This window comes from Lonchura striata, chromosome 3 (assembly GCF_046129695.1).
Source record: "Lonchura striata isolate bLonStr1 chromosome 3, bLonStr1.mat, whole genome shotgun sequence".
NCBI lineage: Eukaryota > Metazoa > Chordata > Aves > Passeriformes > Estrildidae > Lonchura > Lonchura striata.
In genome coordinates this window covers 93,763,684-93,775,697 of record NC_134605.1, presented here as the reverse complement: position 1 = coordinate 93,775,697, position 12,014 = coordinate 93,763,684, and the positions used below count along the sequence as shown (strand labels likewise).

The window sequence follows — 12,014 nt, the reverse complement described above, 5'->3', positions numbered from 1 at the left end:
AAATACCATACAATATTTTTTTTATTTAAAAATATTACTGGTATGTGGTGTCTTAATCCTATTCCATTATATACCCTGCATGGATATTTTGAATTGCAATTTTTTAATGGCTATTTTGTATATTTCAGCTGGCCCTTATATTTCTTTCTTTACTTCTTTATAGTATATTTGATTGTTCTTGCACCAGCCATACAAGAAATATATACAAAGAATGAAACGTTAATGTGTTAACAGAATAATTTATTTTCACTGTAATTTAAAACTGAATGTTGAACTCTGCATTTTTTTTTTTTTTTGAGAAATAATGTTGGCATCTATGTGTCGGAAATATATTGTGTCTTCATGACAAATCTGTTTCTTCATAAGATCTTTCTTATGATCTATTTTGTCAGCAACTTCTTGTATCTGGGAACATTATTTCTGTTGGCTAGACAATTTCAAAATGACAGAGTGAGATTAATAATATAAATACAGGTTTTCCTTGTTTTATTGATATATTGTGTCCTAAATCTCTGAACACTCACCTGTATTAGTCATTTTACTATTGAGAGCTATGACAAAAATTTACTCAGATGTATGAGTGTTTTCCAGAAGGAGCAACTTTGTTAAGTGCAATTAATTAGCAACACACAACAAAGACTACCTCCTGTGAAAGTATCACTATAATACTTTGGATGGATCACATATGTACAGACATAATCCATTACTAGGAATTTTGTAAGGGAGAGGCTTAAGAAATATCTTTGTCTGAAATGTGATCATGTCTCTGTGTCTATTTCATCCACTTCAACATTTTATCCAGCATGGGTATAGAAAAGTTACTTGTCTGAGGCTGTAATTTCACGTACATTAGCATGTGAATATAATAATTGGGAGACTTGGATCAGGGGACTCATTGAGACTTGATATACTAGTTTGTTTGTTTTTTTTCTGAATGAACCAAACTGCACAAGAGTGAGCAGGCAGTATTCTCATTGCAAACAGGTAAAGTGTTCTGGGCTATGTCAGCACCAGTATGATTAGCAAATTGTCAAGGTTTCTATTTCCCTCTGATGCTGGTGAGGAACATGGAACACTGCATTCACTCATTGGGGTCCCTGCTTCCACAAGCATAGGGAGAAAATGGAGGAAGTCTAGCAGAGGGCCCTCTGCTCAGAGCAGTTGAAAGAGATGGGGTTATTTAGTCTGTTGGGATGAAGATCCACAGTGGGCTACATGAAGGAGAGTTACAGAGGATGGAGCAAAACTCACCTGGGCAATGCTGAGGGATATAATAAGGAAGAATGGCCACAAAGTGCAGACCAAGAGAGTCAAATACAGCTTAATGAGGCTGATACAGCCCTGGTGCAGGCTGCTCTTTGAGGTTGTGCAATCTCCATCCTTGGTGACTTTCAGGAATTGACTATTAAACCCCAACAGAGTTGAACTTGTATTGGCAAAAGCCCTTCTCTGTTCTCAGTGGGAGTCTGAACTAGTTCATCTCCAGAGGTCACTTATAATAAACACTCCTCTTTTGCAGTGAATATTATTATGAAGTCAACAACAAGTTTACAACATTAAAAAGAAAAAATGAATGAATAATTCAATAAAAAGATGATTTTTGATTTTGATTTCATGCTACGTAACTTTCCAAGGTAGATTAGGTGGCTATTTCTTTCTTCTCATTGGTTATTTTTTCAGACTAGTTTAGATTTTGCTGATATGTTCAACTAATACTGATACACTCAGCTTTGGGTGAGATGGATCTAAGCCTAAACAAACTAATTTCACCTGATGGAATTGTATACTGTTGTCAAGTCCTTCATTGTTGTCATCTGTTCCCAAAACTGAAATTAAAAATAGAAAAATTTAGATTAATACAGGTATTTAGTATTGAACCATCTTCCAGAAAGATCTTTTCTACCAACATACAGAAACTTCACTACAGAGAAAATAAATTAAAATAAGTGTCAAATCATAGCTTCTCAATAAAATTTTCAGATTTCTGTATTTCCGTATAATGTAAATCTACAAATAATTGAGTGCCATGTGTATGTTTTATGTGTTGTGGTTTTAGAAACTGACGCATTCAGTCTCTCAACATTAGCCATAGAATGTACAATCTAAACAGACTCTATAGATAAATAATTATTTGTGTCTCTCTCACACAGGCTCTATGGAAAGCAGGGCTCTGTACAACATCCTTGTCGTGTTGTTTACATTCCTACTAGAAGTGGTTTGTGTTTTTATTTGTCTCTCAACCTGTATGTGTGCAGCACAACAACAAGGGTATCTAATCTCCCCACCCCAGTGGAAAACTACAGCAGAGAAATTCATAAACAGAAACTTACTGGTGAATTATCCACATCCACAAAGTCTGCTTCTTACCAGAGTAGAGAGAGACGTGCTGCTGTCAGTTTGAAATGACTCCCACCTCCTGGAAGGCATAACAAAAAATCCCCCCATGAAGTCTCCTCAGGCATGCTGAGATAGGGGGACACCTGGGTAGCTCATTGATACAGGACCTTAAATAAACCTCTGAAAAAAGTCTAAAAAAGCAGCAGTCTGGCAGGGATAGAGCTGACGCCTCTCTAGCTTTTGACAACTTTCTGGCACTAGTCATAGCTGCAAGCCTTATTTTGCAGGTAGGCTATCTAGCCTGCTGCAGACTTGTAATATTGGCACTAATTTATGTTTATGAGAAAAAAAGAGGGAAGTTAGTAATTTGTACTGGTGAGTGGAGACCTTTGGAAGATGGTGTTTGAAGGTGCAAAATATGTCAGGCAGACCCTTTGGATTGTAAAAAACTGTAGCAGTCATTAGCAGAACACAGAGGATCAAAAAAAGTCAGAAGTTCAGAAAGCAAGTCAGATTATTCTTCTTTTTCAATCAGGATAACTACACACAGGCAGGCAGCCCACCTCAGTAGAACCTCAAAAAGTCTTTGAATTAAATGTGAGTAAAAGATCTTCTGAGTTGGTTCTCCTGCATCAGTTTGTGTTGTGGCAAGTGCTTTTTTCATTGTGCGGTGAAAGAAACTGGCCTGACTTGCTTGTGATCAGGCTTTTCATGCTCTTCACTGGAGATTTTCTCAAGCCTGCTGCTGGGGTGCTGTTTCTAGTTTGTCACCTCTGCCGGGGACACTAATGAGTCTGTTGATACAAACTTTGGCTACATGTTTCAAGGTGCTGAACTGCTTTAAATTTCATTCCTTTCTATCAGGCAACTTTATGGTGTTATCTAAAAGTTGTGATCTACCTATATCAGCAGAGCTGCTTAGAAAAATTTATTTTTCCTCATTCATTTCCCACACCCATGCTACAGACTCTAACAGTAGTAAAACCCCAATGATTTACATGTTTAAAATATATGAAAGATGTAGGGTCAAGTACCATTACAAGGTGGGTAACTGTGAGACAACTCCTTATTGTATGGAGAATGTTCTTCTAAATAGCTGGCAGTGTCACTGCAGCACTATGGAGGTCAGTCTGCTCAGTGCACATGTTTCGTGTTGTATTTTTCTGACATTTTTTGCCTTTGAGTGAAGATCACAGCTAAAGTCAAATCTTCTATTTGTTAGCCAAGGTGGAGATAATTTCAGCAAACTTTTGTAGTGGACTTTTATTTGCCAGTCATGTTAAACAGCTTTTTGTCCTGATTTTATATTAAAATGTATACACACATGTGTGTGCGTGTGTGCCTGCATACATAGATATATTTACTTCAGCATGCTTCTTGCTGTTGAAGATGCCATTTTTCACCTGAGGGTTAAAATGAAGATTTCAGAGCTTTGTGATATAAAATATACTGGTTTTTCTTGTTCTAGTAGGGCTTTTACCAGTAAATCAGAATTATCTGCCAACATGATTACATTCCCTGGGATTCCAATTGATTTTGGCATTTGGATTCTAAACAGTAGTTTTGCTCTACAGCTTGATACTGACTCCTGAAGAAGCAGGTCTCAAGAGATAGTTCAAAATATTTCCTCCATGTGTCCATATATTCGTACATTACACAAAAAATATATTTTAAGACAATCAATTTACACTAGTGGTGTGTAAATAAAATAGTAACTGCACATTTATGGATTGTGTGTTTGCTACAATGCAGTTTAATTTCCTTCATTTCTATACTTGAGTATTTTGCAGAGTATAAGTGTACAATTGAATGAGTGTTTGACTTCTTTTGTCTGGGAGGACTTGGGAGTGTTTTATGTGAAAGGAATATAACTCTGTCACTATTACTGTTTGCTACCTCCAATAGTAAAATATTAGCAGACTTAAACTTTTTATTTGAGTGACACTTGTCACTGGAGTATTGTACATATCAAAATACAAAGAAAGTCTTGTGGAAGCAAAAAGTTCTGCTGCATGAATGCAATCTGGATTCTCTGAAGGTGATAGTTATATAAATGTAACTAAACATTTATATTGTTCCATTTTGAAATTCTTCCTGCAGAAATCCTTTTTTTTTTTTTTTAATTATTTTGCACCTTTTAAGAAATGGGTGCTGGAAATAGAACTGCATCTTTTTTTGTACTAACATTGAGTTATCTTAGTTTTGTTATATGTGGATATAATTATGACATCTTAAAATAAAGAAATTATAATTTTCTCTTTTTCTTTGCAGAGTCACAGTGTACACTCTGTGGGGAGCCTGAAGGTGAGTGTGTTTTCCTACTAATATTTTTCAAAGTAGCTAGAGGTGAACAATTCACTTTAACAATACTCATGTACAATAGATCGGAAATAGTACATAGATGGTGGAAACCAATGAAAGACATTCTACCCATTTTTAGATACAAAAAAATTATTTTAATTAAGCTGAGCACATCCTCCAGGCAGGAAATAACTTAAAGGACAAATATTCCATTCGAACAAAAATTAAAATATTTACTTTTATTGTTCTTTTTTGTGTTTTTCAAACTAATTTGTCTGTAAGTGAGAGTGTAAAGAGACATTTAAGGATATCAATTTGAGAATGGAAAACTTAGAGATTGGACATAAAAGGGAAATGAAAAATATTCTTAGATGTTAGATTGGGTATTACATTTACAGAGAGGCTAACACATTTTAGCAGAGAAAGTGAATAAATACTGCTTCTGAAACAAAGATAATTAAGCAGAAACCTATGTAGTTCAAACATGTGCCCACATGGCAATGTTTGTTGGTTTGTTTTGTTAGGGTTTTTTCCAAGTGACTAATTGAATACCAAGATGAGACACACATTTTACTTAAATGAATGCTCAGGCAACCAGAATATGGTTTTTAGCATATGCCATTATTGAAGAAAATATCTCTAACTTATTTATTTACTGTCATTGGTGCTCTTATAAAGAAAATGTTAAAAGGTTGACTTAATTTGAAATCAACCACCTGGAGTCTTTCTAAGGAGCAGAGTTCAGAATAGTGTAAATGCTGGAGCAAAGTATATGAACTTAAAAATAAAATTGTATATTCTAGGCTTTTCACAAAGACATTCAGCTTTATGTCTTGAATAGTTGCTGATAAAAAAGTTTCAGCTTCTAATGTTTTATACATTTAGTAGAGACAAGTTATTAGGATATGAAGCCTGGAAGTAGAATGCTTTGAGACCTTGCACCTAGTGAAATAACTCAGTAAATTAAATAATAATTATCTCTTTCTCTTTTTTTATCTACTGAAAAATAATTCTTTTAGAAATTTGTTTTGACTCCATTCCTTTAGTAAACAGTCAATTGTTGATTTTTAAATTTTCTTTGTCCTTTATTTGATAAATTTATAATAATACAGATACATGTATGAAAAGAGAAAATGAGATTGGTGTTTGTTTGCCTTTCACGAGATATTTCTCTCCTGATAAAGCTGGCCAACTTTAAAGTTATGCATTGGATTAGTTCTGTTTTATTATATGCTGTGTCTGCTTTGTAACAATAGTTTTCCTTTTTTTTCATTACTGCTCTTTCATACATCTTCAGCTTTGTAAATATTAATAAATATATATGGACTTTGTAAAAAGAGAATTAAAAAAAAAGGCTAATGCTTTTTAAATGTTTATATGTCTAAAATCCCACATTCAAAAGAGAACTATGTTTATTAACTGTGGGAACAGGCTTCAAGAAAATAACATTTAGCTATACAGAAATTAACTTTCCCAGGAGTGAATATCTCCTGGATCACCAGTGTCTCCTCTAAAACACAGTGTTAGTGGAATGCTAATTATTAATTCTCTGCCTCAATTTAAAAAATATTAATATAACTGTCACCTTCGATAAGTGACAAGACTTAGAATCTTAAGTTTTTCCCTTATCAGATTAGCACACATTCTTATCTAACATCATTCACAGATCATTCACAGAATTTGATACATAATTTTGTAATGAATAATCAGTGACTATGGGGATATGACTTTAGTTTTTGGAAGGCAATTCTAAGAGAAACTTCCTATCTCTGTTGTATAAACCAAAACAAAGAACAAAAATCCTCAAAAAGATCCTTTTTCTATGCAATGTTCTAAATTTTGCTATGGTTCTGTAGTACACTAAGAGAGGTATGAACTAAAAAATCAAGTTTTTGCAGTGTTCTAAGTGTAATTTCTGTCTTTGTAGACTTCTTCAGTAATTTGTGATATTTGTGGCTTGTAGGTTTTTGTTTTTTTTTAATTAGAGGATAATTCAGTGAGTATCAGTTAGTTACTGTTTGCATTCAAGTTCCTTTTTTCTTCCTCCTTTTCAGATAAAAGAAAAAAAATAAAGTTTACCAAGTGCCTTAAAGTAGTTTAGTATATCAAGGTGAATTTGCAGAATTATAGGACAGACATGCCTCAGTGTAGTGCTCCTATTCTAGTTTCCAAAATGTTAAGCAGAGATTCATCTGAGAAATAGTAGATGTGGGGAAATCTCCCAGGCTTGTGTGAGAGGAAGACAACATCTTCACAAGATCTTTCACATCTTATGTTTTCTGGGTTCCTTGGAAGCTGTTTATGCCATTTCTTGACAGACCTGCAGGCAGCTAGGTGTGTTCTGTCATGTTTGGCCTTCTGTTACAGAGACGACGGAATGGAAGCATTTTGTACACCTCAAATTCTGATTGCCAAGTTGGTGAACAATAGTCTTACTTCTCATTATGATTCATCCTTTCTCTAACCATTACTCCCCTTTCAAAACCAGCAGTTTTGTCCTAGATTATCTAAGTATCATAAAAATGACTGTGTAAAACAGGGCTCTTTGCTGGGGGCCCTTTGCCAAGGTTTTAGCAGTTAGTGCTGCACTGCAGCAAGTGAGTGCATTTATCTGCATAGACATTGTTGTACAGGTGTGAAACAACGTTGTGTGCATATATCAGATATGGAAGTGAGATATAAATTATGAGAGTACAGATTCCTCACATCAATGTTTTGCCTGGGAACTTGTGGTTCTGCAGTTAAATGTGTCACGTGTCCTCCTTTGCATCCTATCTAAAGAGAATGAGTTAAACAAAACTGAGGTCTCTGAGAATAAGTCTTTAGTGTGAGCAGCAAAGACTTGTGTGTTCTGTTTCAAAAATCACAGGTTTGCTCTGTGCTGCAGCCTACCAGTGTGTGATATTTGAAGAGCATCAGGTTTTTTTTATACTGGGAGGAAGCTAAAGTTGCAGAATCTCACTAGCATGGCTACTTCAAGCAGATACATCTTCTGGAAATGCAAGAGCAACAATGGCGTGTTTTCAGAGAGGTGACAACAGCTACATTTGGGCAAGTGATCTGCAGTTGACAGATTATGTTGTCATGGTAAACATTGCTGGGTTGTTCTTTGCTATATTCCTGCTCAGATTTAAAGTGAAGATGGCATGTTATAGACACGTCTAGCTCAGTCTTTGTGACAGCTGAAGTCCTGTTACACACACTGCTCTAGTCATGAGAGGTTTCAGGAAGTTTTCCTCATAAATACTCTAGCAGATATTTCTGTCCTTTCTAAATATTCACAGAAGGTTTTGAGAGGACGATATTACCAAATGTAATTTTCTATATTATCAAAGCAGAAAACAATTACTTTGGGTGGCAGCTAAGGTTTCAGTAGACCATTCTTTCTTCTCAAAGCCTATGCAAATGAAAGCTTTTCTTCCAGGCATTTTTAATATCTTTCATAACTCCAGTAGTGTCTTAATCTTTCTATAATTTGTCCAGGTAGTTCAGATTCTTCCTCAATGTCTCAGCTCTCTTTTGGGCTATGGTATACACCTACAGTTTGAATTAAGTTCGCCCATTATTTTTACCAGTACCTGCACAAGACCTGGCTTGCTGGGTTTGTGGTAGAAAACTTTGGAGTGAGTCTTTTAATTAATAAAATAAATATTCTGTGCAAAAGGAGAACTTAGAGGAGACCTATTTCTTAATGTATCTCACATTGCACATTGGATTTTTTCCTAAACTTGTTCCTCTGTTAAGTTAAACAGTTAATAGTTCATACAGCCAAGGCATAGATATTGAATGACTCCAAGTGTCAAAAGATTCAGAAACTTCTCACAATTACATTTTTTCTGATAATAAATCCAATTGTCAGAAATTAAGATTTTTTTTTTTACAGTTGATTTCAATTTCGAGATCTGAAGCTCACATAATTTTGTCTTCCTCTGAGAAAAAATAAGTTTGTGCAAAATTTCTAGCAGCTACAAAAATGCTAGCATATGTCACAGATTTGCCCTTACAGAAGTTTATATCAATTACTTATAGGGTTATTTTTAAAATTATTAATAGTGAAAGATTAATTTAATTTATTTTTATTCTATTTTTATTTAGTAAAAAAGTTTTGAATGTTCTGAAATAAAACCAAATTATACTGTTTAATTTTATTTGCTCACAAGATGCTAAAAATATTTAGTATAACTTGGGAAATATAAGAAATGTAAATAAATAGTTGACAGTAGAAACAAAAAACTCAATATTCCTTGGTGAAAAAAAAGTATTTTTCAGTTATGTCAGTGTTAGAAAGATGTATTTATTTCAGGTGCTATTTCCTTTTGTTGCCTTTTATGCTCTGGTTAATGCTAGTGTGTTGGAGTTTGGGGGGAAATAGATCTGGATTTTTGCTCTGTTTTGTTGCTCTGTTTTATTTTGTTAAATTGGAACTTTTTGTTTGGTTTTGGTTTTGGTGTTCTTCTAAAAATAAATAAAGAATCTGGAGAGTAGGTACTTCAAAAAAATACCCTAAACTTGGCAATATGTCTTAATATTGATGGTGTTCCATCTGTGTAGTTCTGGCTCTGCATATAAACATTTCCCTTGGTATCTCATGGAAAACTATTACAGGCATATTAATAACTCCAGAGAATTTCCTTAATCTTAATTTTGTTAATCTCAATATTTAGTAATCTACACTGAGAGCTGACAGTTTTGCCACTACTAGCAGTGACTTTCAAGAGTCCTGTAGTCTTAACTTTTTATACTCCTGTTGTATTTACTAGACCAACAATTGCCAGCAATAAAATACAAGTTGTCTGAGGAAGAAAAATAAATTTGACAACACATAATCCTAACTTTTTAAGGAATAATAAAATATACTTTGCCTAATGTTAATATTTCTTCTTTTCCTGCTATTTATAAAAAAAAATCACAATTGTTTCTTCGCGTGAGAAGGTTTCTTGTTCTTTATATGTGCCATGAAATACTTAAATAGATTATGGTTCCTGCTATGAACATAATAATTCATAATTATTACCTGAAGTGATTGAGATAATTGGGAGTTTATTCAGTCATATATGAAAAATTTTATGAAAATGTAAGATCAAGATCTTTAGTCATTCTACTTTAACCTATTTGTACATCAACACCTTGTTCTTCATGAACAGGCACATTTATGTGCCTGGATGATTATGATTAATAAAATTACTGGTATGAAATTTCTTCCTGATCCAAGTATTGTTAATAAACACTTTTTAACAATTTAGTTACTACTCTCAAAGTGATTTGATTTGCCATTTTTATAGAAATTTTTTCAAGTTTCACAGAATTGTATTGCTGTTGTACTCCATTGGGTAGTGGGGTAGTGTGTAAATATTGAAATTTTTTTACAAAAACAGGCAAGTTAGTTACACTACACATTTTTAAAAATAATCTGCAGAATTTGGAGATTATAGGAACCTAAATATTTTTTTAATCTCTTTCTCACTGGGCTAATATGGGAGATTCTACTAGTTAATCTCTTTAGGATATCACGTTAGAGTATAGTCACAGTGAGCATTATTCTTGAACTGTGCTGGGTTTTATATAAAGTGAAATTATGATGTGAATCATGATTTTTAGGAAGGAGTTATAGTATTTTTTCTTCAAACAATGTTGAACTACCGGTTGCTGTTGCATTTTCATGCTACCTGCATTTAGGCAGACAGAAAAAGTTGTCTATAGTATGTCTGCTAAAGATTTAGCTGCTGATAAAGTTCTCAGTTTCTGGTTATACTTGAAATATTTGAAGATTCAATTTTGAACCTTCATATTTATATAGTTTAAAAAGTTATATATTACATTATTAGAATTAATAATTTTGTCTATAACTGTAAAAGTATGCCCATTTTTTCTAGTTGAATTAAAATAGAGAATGGTATTTTCAAAAGCCTAGGTCCTATGTAAACTGAGTGTGAGATATGGTGATACTAATATTGGTTCTTTTATAGTCTATCTTGTTACTTAAGATAGAAATATTTGAAGAAACTAATCTCATTTTATTTTAAGAAAATAAATTATTTTCTTTAATAAAGCTTGTGTCAGGCCTTCACTTAATTTATATTTGGAATAAATGAAATTAATTCTTCAGCTTTTTTTGCTTCTCATATATACAGTAAACAGCTGTACTCAAAACTACAATGTTATTCTTGTTTTTTTTCATCTACTGATCCATTCCCCTGAGTTTTGCAAACCAAAAAAAAGAAAAAAAACTGATTTAATTTAGATAAATAGGATGTAATCCCAAATGCACATTCGTTTCACATTGTTGTGATTAAGCAAACAAACAAACCCAAAGACAAGGACCATCTTATCTCTTTTGCTCCAATGTGACTGAATAAGTGAAAAGCTGATTAGATTTCTGGGGATGAGGGGAGGAAAGTTGCTATAGCCTCAAAGGTTATAGTCAGCACACACTTAAGGCTTTATGCAGCATTAGAAATGAGAATATTTCCTCTGCCAACAGTGGATAAAGTTGCAAATGTAATTTAGTCCTGTAGAGGAATAAATTGTCTCAAGACTGCAGTGTTTGCTAGAGAGGAGGCCAGTGTGAGTAAGGTCAGTGGAGCCTAGAAGATGCTGATATTTTGAATTAACCTTTTTGCTTCCATTTTTCTTCTTTTGCTGTTTAACACCTTTTCATATTACATGGAATGTCCTCTTTTGAGTAGTTGTTCTTATATGTCAGATTTGTCTGCTGAATGTGAATTTCTGCAAAAGGGCCTTCCTCTTAAAGATGTTGTTTTAGATGTCTTATACATGGAAACTTTTATAGTGTGAGCTTTTGTGTGCTTTTTGTGAGCTTTTTTTTTCTCCGTGCTTTGCTTTAGCTTCTAATTTCCATGCTCTGTAATTCAAATGTAAACTTTTTATGTATACCTAGAACTCTTTCTATTGAATAGTAATGTCTACAGAATATTGCCTACAGCTTCTACCATGCTTTATGTTTTAGAAACATACTTCTGCATCTTTGTAGGATAAGAACCATGGTGGGTTTCTACATAAATATAGAGATTTATTATTTTTTTTAAGATGGCACATTTCAACATTCATTCCTTATTTAATTTACTATGGATTTGACCCAGTAAAGCTGAAATAGCTGGTATTCTGGGTCAGGGGTTTTGTTGTTGTTGTTCTGCAGTATGTAGATTAGGGTGAAGAGTTTGAAAATTTGATTTGATTTTCACCATAGCACTCCTTGGACCTGTCCTTTAGTCCCAAGCTCAGGGAAGGCTCAGATGGTCATCCTGGCCTCTGCAGACACCTGCTTAAAAGGAAACCTAGGCCTGCCTCAGCTTCATTTTTATATCTAACAGGAACCTTGTGCTACTAGGGAGTTGTAGGTATCTTTGTCCTTTTCT

The 12,014-nt window shown here is 33.8% G+C and overlaps 1 protein-coding gene across 24 annotated transcripts in view; it reads left to right on the top strand.

Annotated features, from left to right (window-relative positions):
* The window catches only part of DLGAP2 (DLG associated protein 2), a 450,475-nt gene that overhangs the window by 210,328 nt on the left and 228,133 nt on the right, over positions 1–12,014 (top strand). For 23 of the 24 annotated variants that reach the window (XM_021551147.2, XM_021551145.2, XM_021551158.2 and 20 more), the window contains one exon: positions 4,609–4,641. The exons of the other annotated variant lie outside the window; for it this stretch is intronic. In XM_021551147.2, coding sequence (XP_021406822.2) covers positions 4,609–4,641 — 33 coding nt within the window. The remainder of the gene's footprint in view (positions 1–4,608; positions 4,642–12,014) is intronic. 24 annotated transcript variants of the gene reach the window in all.